At 37.8% G+C, this 13156-nt stretch overlaps 1 protein-coding gene across 1 annotated transcript in view; it reads left to right on the forward strand.

The window, feature by feature from the left end:
- Window positions 1-13156, forward strand: part of LOC106872326 (serine/threonine-protein phosphatase 4 catalytic subunit) — a 42421-nt gene that overhangs the window by 8789 nt on the left and 20476 nt on the right. The window contains exons 2-4 of the mRNA XM_014919273.3: window positions 4652-4702; window positions 8978-9101; window positions 10807-10959. Coding sequence (XP_014774759.1) covers window positions 4677-4702; window positions 8978-9101; window positions 10807-10959 — 303 coding nt within the window. The 5' untranslated portion in view covers window positions 4652-4676. The remainder of the gene's footprint in view (window positions 1-4651; window positions 4703-8977; window positions 9102-10806; window positions 10960-13156) is intronic.

Raw genomic sequence — 13156 nt, forward strand, 5'->3', positions numbered from 1 at the left:
CTATATCATGATCATCATTTAATGTCCATTGTTCATGCTGGCATGGGTTGGACTGTTTGACTGGACTGGCACATTGGAAGGCTGCACCAGACTGCAGTCTGATTTGGCATGGTTTTCTACAGCTGGATGACCTTCCTAACGCCAACCACTCTGAGAGTGTAGTGGGTGCTTTTACATGCCACCAGCATGAGTACCATTTGTGTGACACTAGGATGTGTTTGTGTACCATTGGCATGGATCCCATTTGCATGACACTGGAGTGCGTTTTTGTGCGAGTGGCACAGGTGCCAACTTGCATGACACTGGTATCTGCCACAACTGCAATTTTGGTCAGCTTGGTGGGTCTTTTTCTTAAGCACGACATAATGCCAAAGGTCTTGGTCATTGCCTTCTGTGAGGCCCAACACTTGAAAGGAGTGTATGTATGTATGTATGTATGTATGTATATATATATATATATATATATATATATATGAGAAATAAGGATAAACACAGGTATATATAATAATTTGTACACGTGTTTCACCAATGTGGTTGTTTGGAGCCTAGCAGTAGATGTTCCAAATGCTCAACTGCAATGTATCATCTGGAACACTTTACCATATTAAGGAAATACAGCAAATTGCATTAATACTACAGTATTAATAGAATAAGGTGTTCTCTGATGATCTGCTGTGGTTAAACATTTGGAGCACCTTTTGTAGGGCTCCAAGCAATTGTAATGGTGAAATGGCTGTACAAACTATTGTATTAACATGTGTTTATCCTTTTTACTCCGACATTAGTTTTGTAGTTCACAGTAATACTATTCAGTATAGAAGTTACTGAACTACTCTACAAAAAGCAGACTTAATTATGAAAATTTATGAGAAGCTTTAAACATGACAGTAGCAGTTGAATATCTATTTGTACACATTTTCTACTATATATATATACATATCCGAGCCAACAAAAATAGTTTACTCAATAGAATATCTAACATTATAATTATCTGTAGACACAAATATCTTTCAACGTTTAAATTTTCCAAAAATAATTAAACTATAGGATTCTAATTTAACCTTTTCTTCCAAAACTTTATATTGTATATAGCGTCGTTATATTATACATTGTGTTTTAATATCATATACCCAAAGATAATGATCCAATCAAACATTTGATTTTTATGTAACACACCTTTCCTTTAAAATTTTAACCTTGTGATTCTATTAACTCTAATGAGAGAAATATAGAGAATTGCTATGGTTGGAGTTAGCTCACCCATAGCAACATATATCTTTTCGAAACGGCCGTAAGACTTTATACATAGACTTTATACAGCTTCCAGAGTCCTTATGAATCATTTTACATCTGCATTATCACCCTCTTCATTTGGACTTCGCAAGCACATTTATGGACTTAGACTTTTTATATATTTATGAATTTTTATGTGTTTATAGATTTTATATGTGTATGAATTTTTATATATTTATGAATTTTCATGTATATGTATGTATTTATAAATTCTTAGAAATTTTTTATATATCATATAGATGAATGCATCTATGTGTGTACTTTGTATACCATGGAGAATTTTGTTAATATGAACTAAATGAATATATACATCGGCCTTTGAATTTGTTTGAATTAATTTTATATTCCTGAAGCTCTATCAGAGCGCTACTCGGTTGAGCTGTATAAAGTGGGTATCTATATCACTTATTTCTTCATTATATATATATATATATATATATATATATATATATATATATATATATATATATATATCACCATCATTATCATTTAATGTCTGCTTTCCATGCTGGCATGGGTTGGATAGTTTGGTTAAAAGCTGGGAAGCTACAGCTAGTTGCAGTCTGATCAGGTAAGGTTTCTACAGTTGGATGCCCTTCTTAACACCAACCACTCTGAGAGTGTAGTGGGTGCTTTTTATGTGCTGCCAGCACTGGTGTCAATTACGAAACACCGGCATCAACCATGACTAAGATCTCACTTGGCTTGACAGGTCTTCTCAAGCATTGTATATTGCCAAAGTTTGAAGGGTGCTATTTGCATACCACGGGCATGGGTGCCCAGGTATGCGACACTGGCTTCAGCCACGACTACGATTTCACTTGACAAGTCTTCTCATGTACAGCATATCACCCACCAGCATGAGTGCCAGTTACACAACACTGGCATTGGCCACAACTACAATTTGGTTTGATGGGTCACAATGAAGTCAGGTGAGGGAACAACAAGTAGGTGTATTAATTTGACACCTGGGAAGAATGGAAAAGTTTTTGAAGTTTCGAGCCTACATGCTTCAACAGAAAGGATTGAGATATCTGTGTCACTTCTAGAGTGAAGCACTCACTACACTCTCAGAGTGATTAACGTAAGGAAGGGTATCCAACTGTAGAAGCTTTGCCAGATCAGATTGGAGCCTGGCGCAACCCATGCCAGCATGGAAAGCGGATGTTAAACAATGATGATGATATATATGCGCAAGTGTGGCTGTGGTAAGAAGCTTGCTTCCCAACTACATGGTCCTGGCTTCAGTCCCAATTCGTGGGATTTTGAGCGTCTTCTACTATAGCCTCAAGCCAAACAAAACCTTGTGAGTGTATGTGGTAGACGAAAACAGAAAAAAACTCATTGTATATATGTGTGTCTGTGTTTGTCCCCAACCATTGCTTGACAACCAGTGTTGGTGTGTTTACATTCCTGTAACTTATTGGTTTGGCAAAAGATATGGTAGAATAAGTACTAGGTTTAAAGAATATGTCCTAGGGTTGATTTGACTAAAACCCTTCAAGGTGATGCTCCAGCATGACTGCAGTCAAATGACTGAAACAAGTAAAGGGATCATCATCATCATCGTTTAACGTCCGCTTTCCATGCTAGCATGGGTTTGAGGACTGGTGAAACCGGATGGCAACACCAGGCTCCAATCTATATATATATATATATATATATATATATATATATCTCTATGTATGTATGTATGTACTCATGAGGACCCATCCTCTACAGCAGACGTGATAAGGCTGCCCCCACTGATGAAGATGGTTGGCCTGCAAAAGTCCTGTGCTGGTCTCATAAAAAACACCCATGGTGGTGCCACTGAGGAGTGCTTGGGCAGGTGCCACTGTAAAATGGTTGGTGTTAGGAAGGGCAGCCAACTGTAGAAACCAAGCCAAATCAAACTGGAACCTGGTGCAGCTCTCAAGCTTGCTAGGCCTGGTCAAATCATCCAACCCATTCTAGCATGGAAAATGGACATTAAACAATGAATATATATATGTATGATAAGGTATAAATAATGGTCATTTCGTATTTTTCTTTATTGCAGTCTTGTATATCACTGGGTAGTGGAGGCGCAATGGCCCAGTGGTTAGGGCAGCGGACTCGTAGTCATAAGATCGCGGTTTCGATTCCCAGACCGGGCATTGTGAGTGTTTATTGAGTGAAAAAACCTAAAGCTCCACAAGGCTCCGGCAGGGGATGGTGGCGAACCCTGCTGTACTCTTTCACCACAACTTTCTCTCACTCTTATTTCCTGTTTCTGTTGTGCCTGTAATTCAAAGGGTCAGCCTTGTCACACTGTGTCATGCTGAATATCCCCGAGAACTACGTTAAGGGTACACGTGTCTGTGGAGTGCTCAGCCACTTGCACGTTAATTTCACGAGCAGGCTGTTCCGTTGATCGGATCAGCTGGAACCCTCGATGTCGTAAGCAATGGAGTGCAACAACAACATATCACAGGGTAAAAAAACAGTATAACTGGGGCACAACCATGGATTTACAATATAGAATGGTGATGAACTTTAACCTCAGACCCTGCCACAAGAATATGTGGAATTTTTTACCAATCTAAACAATATTGTTAGCCTGGTGTGCTAACAGAGAGCTTATAAAGTATTTTGCCCAGTTTCATTCAGCACCATGCAACATGTTTCGTGGCTTCCAACAGAAACCTGTCTCGTTTGGGCTTGGATTACTGATTTGGTAAACCTTAAGTCTCATGGAACTGAATCAAACTGTTTTAAGTAGTAATACATGTAACTCCTGAATACAATGAATGCCTTTCACTTATCCACTCATTTGTATGTGTTTGTGTATGTATGTATGTGCATGTGTGTATGTATGTGTGTGTGTATATATATATATATATATATATGCGAGTAAAGATAAATACAAAAAAAGGTGGATTTTTTTGTATGATTGTGTATAGAGGAATATATTATTTTGCTTAAAAGAGTTCCAACACTGTCTGTTTTTTATGTTTTATTTATATTCCTGCAGAACTAATGTGGGGTATAGAATATGGAATATACAATATATAATATAATATACAATATATAATATAAAATAAAATAAAAATGGATGGCACCATGAAATAAAGTATTGAATGTAGGTTGATTGTAGATGCATTTCGTGTGTGTGTATGAAGGGATTATGGTATGTGTATAGAGGAATTAGGGGGTGCATATATGTGTATAGAGATTAAGGGGTTACAATGTGTATATGTATAGAAATAAATGAATTGTATGTAGACAGAAATATAAAATTTCCTCAACCCCTTTCACTTTTTAGAAGCTGTGGTCTTTTATTAATGTGAGAAATTTTTACTATAATTATTATTGATGTTTTTGTTTTTGATTCCAGGAAGTGATAGGGCATCCCAACCATAATGACCGAATACAGTGATTTAGACAGGTATGTATATAGTTTGAGATGCTGTCTTGAGATAATTTATATGTACACATTCAATATGTGTGTGTATTATATATATTGTCAAATGGCCGAAACAAGTAAAAGAGTTAAAGTATATATATATAGGAACAAGTGTGGCTGTGTGATAAGAAGCCTAGTTCCTAGCACATGGCTCCGGTACCACATGGCACCTTGGGCAAGTGTCTTCTATTATAGGCTTTTGGCTGAGCAAAGTCCTGTGGGTGAATTTGGTGGATGAGAACTGGAAGAAGCCCATGTGTATGTATATATATATATATATATATATATATATATGTATATATGTATATGTATGTGTGTGTGTGTGTGTGTCTTTGTATTTATCTGTCCCCCATCACCGCTTGACAACTGGTGTTAGTGTGTTTACATCCCCCGTAACTCAGCAATTCAGCAAAAGTGACCAATAGAATAAGTACCAGGCTTTGCAAAAATATAAGCCCAGGTTTGTTCAACTAAAATCAAGGCAGTGCCCCAGCATAGTCGCAGTCAAATGACTGAAACCAGTGAAAGAAAGATAATGAGTAGAATTCATATTGGAAACTGAAAGGAGTCAATTGTGTGGATATATGTATGTAACGGAACAGTACATTATATTCTCCAAAACATGGATTTACACCACAAATTCACATTCTACATATTATTAGTGTGATAGTTATGTTCAGTTGAGGACTCTAAGAATTTTACCAAAATAGGACATGAAAATGGATTTATTTTTGGTGACCCTGCTGGTGCCACATAAAAAGCGCTCAGTCCCCTCTGTAAAGTGGTTAGAGCTTGGAAGGGCTTCCAACCATAAAAACCATGCCAAAAACAGATAATGTATAGATGGATGGATATGGATGTTTGTGTGTTTGTGCCCCCTCGTCTTGATATCGCATGATAGTTGTAAATGAGTATCACTGTCATACATGCAGTGTTGTTTGTTTTTAGTTTTCCTTAGAAACCCGTCTGGTCAGCGCGTAATATTACCTTGCCTGGACAGAAGTGAAAAAATTTGCTTCAATGAATTCTATCTGACCTAGGCTTTAAAGTAGGCGTTAAAGCAATACCGATGCTGATGATATATTAATGATTTTCATTTCGCAGAATGTTGGTTTAAGCATTCCATATAATCCCTCAAAACTTTTCTGTTTTTTGGAATTTTTAGCAAATTCTTCCAAATTTGTGTTCTATACACAGGAATTCATACAATTATGAAAAACAAAATTTCTTTTGTGTATGATTTAAGGGCAATTTATATTTACAGAGACAGCTGTGATTATCTGGTCACTGTGTGCGCGCCACCCTCAAGTGGAAGCATCCAAATTAGTCTTGTGGTGATGCAAGAAGAGAAAACATTGTCACATATCAACAACTTGATAGCAGACACTGGCCTGAAGTGTATCCAAGACCTTGAGGCAGTGATGATGGACCAAGGAGTGTAGCGGGTGAGATTTTGTTGCTGCAGGCCAAGTTGGAACCTGGCAATGATGATAATAAATAAATCTGATGGTAATCACAAAAAAGCTCCTTAGTGGATCAGACTACAAACCAATATTAGGAGTGTAATGTTGTTGTGTGGACGCCCCCAGACAATAAGTAGGCTAGTCCAATACGTATAAATAGTGGACGTGATAGCTAGTCGGAAGCGTTGCATAGAGCAAGCCAGAGCCGTTGGTAGACTAGACATAGAGTTCTGTTGAGTCGAGTTGTCGGAAGTGAGAGTTCGGTAGTTGAGTAGAGGTACGTCATTGGCGAAGGTACGCCATCCGAACGTGCGATATAACAGTGGCGATGAGGTTTCGAATAGTACTGAAATGGAAGAGTTACTGAAAGCAGTTGTCAAACAACAAGAGCAGCAACTACAGAAGTTAACAGAATTGTTACTGCAGTCGAGAAATACGACAGAATCATTTTCAGCAGATGGTGCTGCAAATTACATTGAAGAACTTCACTACAAACCGGATGAAAGAACTACTTTTACTGCATATTACAGACGATATAAAGACATATTCCGAGAGGAATGCCAAGGGATGGTCTAGTGAAAGGAAGGTCAGGCTCCTTTTGTGAAAGCTTGCCCCTCTGGAACATGAAAGTTTTTGTAACTTTATTTTGCCAAGAATGCCCGTGGAATTGCGTTTTGATGAAACAATAAATATTGTTAAAGGGCTAGTGGCAACGGAAGACGCGGAAATTAGAAAAAGAATATTATCAAAGCTGAATCAAGATGTGAAACTCACTTTGCAGAACGTGGCTGAGGAATGCCAACAAATAATAAACCTTCGAAATGATAAAAGAAAGATAGAAGACAAGAATAATAATAATGTACAAATGTGTAAAGAAAGTACAGAAAGAAGGGAAAATTTAAATTCAAAACAGTGCTATGGTTGTGGAGATCGACATTTGAGGAAAGATTGCTCCTTTAAAGATAAAACCTGTTTCAAGTGTGGTAAAATTGGACATATACAGACGAAATGCCAGTCAAAGAAAATTGTAAAACCGAAGAAAGTCTACTCAACAAAAGTAAATCATACCATACAAAATCGAAAATTTGTGTTGATAGAAATATATGGTCTTCAGACCAAAATGAATTAAATACTGGTTCAGACGTATCGATAATAAATACGGCAACATGGAGTAAGATAGGCAGGCCAGTGTATAAAAAAACTACTTGGATAGCTCACAGTGTGTTGGGAATGAGTTCAATTCTTGGGCGAAATTTCACCAGAAATAAAACTTTAAAACATGACACAGAAAAGTAAACTAATGGTATTTAAGAATACAATGAATCTGTTCAGGACAGATTTGATGGAAGAATTTGACCTGTGGGATCTACCACTGAATACACAATGTAATAAGGTGAATGCATCACAGTCTGTGTCAGAGAAAGCATCAGAAAAATTGAAACTAAAATTGGAAAAGATGTACCCTGATGTGTTTTTGAAAGAGCTTAGTATGTGTAAAAATAGTTTGAGTTGAAAGAAAATGCGGTGCTGGTGTTCAAACCGAAAAGGAATGTACCTTGTGCAGTGTTAAACCAAGTTGAGAAGGAATTAAAAAGATTGGAAGACATGGAAGTAATTGAAAAAAGTAGATTACTCTGAGTGGGCGGCTCCTACGGTATATATAAAAAAGAACAAGGTAAGAGTAGGTGCGGACTTCTCAACTGGTCTTAATGATTGTTTAAAAAATTTCAACTATCCGCTTCCACACCCAGAAGAAATATTTGCTAAGTGCAATGGTGGGAAAATTTTTTCCAAGCTGGATTTGTCAGAGGCCTACCTCCAGTTACTGGTAGATGAAGAATGTGCTAAAGTATTAACAATCAATACTCATAAAGGTCTGTACCGTTTCAAAAGACTGCCATTTGGGGTTAAGGTCGCACCAGCAATATTTCAGCAAGTGATGGATACTATGCTAGCAGGTTGTGAGTTCGTGGTCCCATACTTGGATGACATATTGATCAAAAGTGAATTGAGAGACCAACACATTGAACATATAGAAGAGGTTTACAAACGAATAAGCGATTATGGGTTTAAAGTAAGTGAGGATAAATGAAATTTTCTTGACAAAAATAAAGTACATGGGACAGGTGATCGATGAAAACGGACGTAAACCGGTCCCTTCTAGGATCAACGCGATAAAAAAAATGCCTGCCCCCACTAACAAAACAACACTACAAGCATAGGTCAAACAGGAAGAGAAAACCTACAGAAATGATGGAAATTAACGCTAAGAGAAAAAGATATGCCAGTTTACCAAGGAAATAAAATTGATAAATTTGGGTTGAGAAAAAAAAAAAATTCTTAAAAGGGAGAGGTGTTGTATGGACGCCCCCAGACGATAAGTAGGCTAGTCCAGTATGTATAAATAGTGGATGTGATAGCTAGTTGGAAGCGTCGTGTAGAGCGAGCCAGAGCTGTCGCTAGACTAAACGTTGAGTTGCCGGAAGCGAGAGTTTGGTAGTTGAGTAGAGGTACGTCATTGGCGAAGGTATGCCATCCGAACATACGATATAACAAATGTATAGTTCTATGCATTTGAGATCTAGTAAATCTAATCATGAAGAGTATATAGAATATATAGGAAATCAGGAGGTATGAGATGAATATATTTATTTCCATAAGATTACAATCGAAGATTATGGTAGAAGATGGCCAATTTAAATGCTAAAGGGTTAAATGAAAGAAAAAGTGTTGTTCTAATGTGATGAGTTTGTTTGAAGTATTTGATCTATTATCTCTCTTTCATTTTTTCTAGACAAATTGAACAGCTAAGACGATGCGAAACCATCAAGGAGAATGAGGTGAAAACTCTCTGTGCAAAGGCCCGGGAGATCCTGATTGAGGAGAGTAATGTACAGAAAGTAGATTCCCCCGTCACGGTCAGTGAATTGTTTTGTAATGGTGGTGTTGGTTGTTGTTGTTGTTCATTATCATCATTTAACATCCATTTTCTATGCTGGCATGGGTTGGACGGATTGACAGGAGCTGCCCAGGCTGCTTTGGCATGGTTTCTACAGCTGGATGCCCTTCCTAACACCAACCTGTTTACAGAGTGTAGTAGGTGCTTTTATGTGGCACCAGCAGCTCACAAGATTAGGAATGCTCAGTTGGAAAGGGATTCTGGGGACAAGCCTGTATGTAAAGACAACCACACTTTTACTTGATTTGGTGTGTTTTCTCAAGCACAGCAAAAGTCTCAGTCCCCTGTCATCTTCTCTGTCAATTTCAACGTCTGTAGATCCTTTCTCACTACTTTGTTCCACATCTTCTTGGATCTTCCCCTTCCACACATTCCCTCCACAATTAGAGCTCGGCACTTCTTGATTCATCTGTCTTCATTCAAATGCATCACATGACCATGCTAGCAAAGTCTTCTCACTTGCAAACTACATCTCATGCCACGTATACCCTTTTTTTCTCTCAAATCACTGACACTCTGTTGCATATGCATGCTGACATTACCCATCCACCGAAGCACACTGGTTTCATTTCTAGGTTAATAGTATGTTGTTCTGTGAGATAGTGTGGATATGTAATGTCTCCACTTTCCAGTATAAAGACGGTGTTGACCGCTGGTAGTGTGAAGGTGGTGCTGCTTGTTGATGATATAATCATCATCATCATCATCATCATTTAGTGTTCGTTTTCCGTGTTGGCATGGGTTAGATGGTTTGACTGGGACTGGTTAGCCAGAGTGCTGTACCAGACACTAGTCTGTTTTGGCTTCGGTTCTACAACTAGATTCCCTTCTTAATGCCAAACTCTCCACAGAGTATACTGAGTGTCACTGGCACAGGTGCCTTTTTCATGATACTGGCATTGACCACAACCATAATTTCACTTAGCCTCTTGTGTCTTCTCAAGCACAGCAAATCACCAGAAGTCTTGGTTACTTGTAATGGTGAATGACATTGTTTAGGACCAGGTAGAGCAGATCTATGGTCTGAAGGTATTCTAGCCATTGCTGTCTCATCAACCAGATTTATGGCTCATAGGTACCCAGGCTGAATAACTGTGTGACCAACAGATCTATTTCGCCAGTTGTATGTTGCTTCTGTCTAGCTGTGAATCACATTGCGTAACGCAGTGGTTCATTGTATGTAGTCCAGTTTAACATTCTGGATATACTATCTCTCCATTGTCCAGTGTATTTTTGACATGCAATGGTTAATTGTATGTAGTTCATTGTGACAGTCTGGACATGTTATCTCTCCTCTGTTCTCTGTATTTCTTGATATGCACTGATTAATTGTTTATAGTTCAATTTAACAGTTTGGACTCCAGTTATCTCTCCACCACCTTGTGTAATTTTGAGATGCACTGCTTAATTGTATGTAGTTCAGTGTGACAGTCTGGACTTGTCCAGTATCTTTTAGACATACAGTGGTTAATTGTATGTAGTTTGATTCAACAGTCTGAACACATTATCTCTCCACTGTCATAGACGTTACTGCACAGTGTGATGAAATCGAGGACATATGGTTATAAAGCAAACTTCTTAACCATACAGCTAAACCTTACTTGTATAATTATCTTTTTTGTGTAACTTTTTTATTTAACCTTTTTACATTTTTGTTTCTCCAGGTGTGTGGTGACATCCATGGCCAGTTTTATGATTTGAAAGAATTGTTTAAAGTCGGCGGTTATGTACCTGATACAAATTACCTTTTCATGGGTGACTTTGTCGATCGAGGATTTTACAGCGTAGAAACATTTTTATTATTATTAGCTTTAAAGGTGAGTAGTAACCTTATTAATTTTAATATTTGTGGGACTTTTGCTTGTATTACAAATCATTATTTTTATGTCTTTGAAAGTTTTATGTGTGTTTCTCTTGTGACATTTGGGACACTTCTGTGTTCCTTAGCAGCCCTGCTCTCTGGGAATGTAGCAGTGTGAGCCTGGTAAAAATTACATTCTGTAACTCTGTACTCTTAATGTAGGTAAAGGTTGGAGAGTGCAAAAGCATCAAATATGCACCCACCCAACTTATGCCAGCTCAGAAAAATGGATGCAAGATGAACAAACACATACATACATATAACACGCACACACACACATTATTTTGCACTATTATAAGGTTTGGCAAGGTGGCAGAACTGTTAGCATGCTAGAGAAAATGCCTAACAGCATTTTGTCTGTCTTTACATTCTAAGCTCAAATTCCACCAAGGTCAATTTTGTCTTTCATCCTTTTAGGGTCGATAAAATGAATACCAGTCAAGTCCTGGGGTTTGATGTAACCGATTTCCTCTCCCCTCAAAAACTGCTGGCCCTGTGCCAAAATTTGAAACCATTATTATGAAGTTTTGTAAGTCGGCAAGCTGATAGAATTGTTAACACCCGAGACAAATTGTTTAGCAGCATTTCTTTTGGTTTTATGGTCTAAATTTAAATTCTATCGAGGATGATTCACATTTCATCCATTTGGGTGAAATAAATACCAGTTGAGTACTGGGGTTGATGAAATCAACTGGCTTTCCTCACCCATTTCAGGCCTTATGTCTGCAGTAGAAAGAATTATTTCGAGGTTTGGTTTGTTGTTTCAGGAGTTAATTTGTTACTTTAGAGTTAGGTCTGTGTAGAGCAGTGGTACTTAATCTGGCTAATAGACCCCACTCACCAAGAAAGAGCATGGTGAACTCACACTGAGAGGTGATGTATGATTTTTCTTAAAAATAAAAGGGATTAACCATATAGCATTCAGATTAATTTATCAAATGTAATGCTTATTTATCCACTTTTTAAAAAATTAATCCTGTATTATCTTGTAGCTTCAAGATTTTGAAGATGTGTTTATTTTTAGAATGACATTGTAAGGTGAGTGGGAGAAGCTGGATCTGGCCAGTTTGAACATAAAACAGGTAAAACATTTGGGCTGGATATGGCCAGTTTAAATGCTAAAGGATTAAAGCCCCCAAAATCAAGTCTGTACTTGTATTTTAATCTCATTTTTAAAAAAATGTTTTTGTCGAGATTAAAATACAAATAGGTATTGTGTTATTATTGAGCAAATGAATGATTGCTGATTTGTTAAGGTCCAATATAATTTGATGTGAAGGCATCTGGCTTAGTGATTAGGGTATTAAGTTCACAAGCATAAGGTTGTGAGTTCAATTCCCAGGCATGTGCTGTGTCCTTGAACAAGACATTTCACTTTGCTCCAGGGCCAGCTTTGTCACATTGTGTGTCACCGTGAATTTCCCTGAGAACTATGTTAAGGGTACACGTGTCTGTGGAGTACTCAGCCACTTGCATGTTAATTTCATGGGCTGGCTGTTTTGGTCAGTTGAATCAACTGGAAGACTCATCATCATAACCAACAGAGTTCCCAAAAAGAAAGAAATATATAATTCCTTATCTGTAAATAGCCACAAGCATGGCTACATGCTTAAGAAGTTCACTTCCCAACTGCATGGTTTCATGATGTGGTAGTTTATTTTTAGAATGATATTGTAGGGTAGGTGTGAGGGGCTTGATGTGGCCAGTTTGAACATAAAGCAGGTAGAATAATTGGGGCAGATATAGCCCTTCTTCTCTATATCCTTCCAAGGAAGGGGTGGACGAGTGACTTCTACTATAGAACAACTGGTGTTGGTGTGCTTATGTTCCCATAACTTAGTGGTTTAGCAAAAAGAGATTAATAGAATAGGTACCAGGCTTTAAAAAAAGCCCTGGTGTTGATTTGTTTGACTAAAACCCTTCAAGTCAGTGCTCTAGCATGGCCACAGTCAAATGATAGACAAGTAAATGACACAAGACAGATATGTGTGTGTGTGCGTCCTTTTTGTGACATCTTATGATAGTTGTAAATAAGGGTCACTGTTATATAATTATTGTTGTTTCCAGTCTTCCTTGCCAACATGTTCAGCCACGGGGAAATATTTTAGTTTGAAACCGGTGTGGGTTGGGGACAGGAAGAGCATTCCGACATA

The sequence above is a fragment of the Octopus bimaculoides genome, chromosome 28, assembly GCF_046866305.1.
Source record: "Octopus bimaculoides isolate indiv1 chromosome 28, ASM4686630v1, whole genome shotgun sequence".
NCBI classification, from domain to species: Eukaryota; Metazoa; Mollusca; class Cephalopoda; order Octopoda; family Octopodidae; genus Octopus; species Octopus bimaculoides.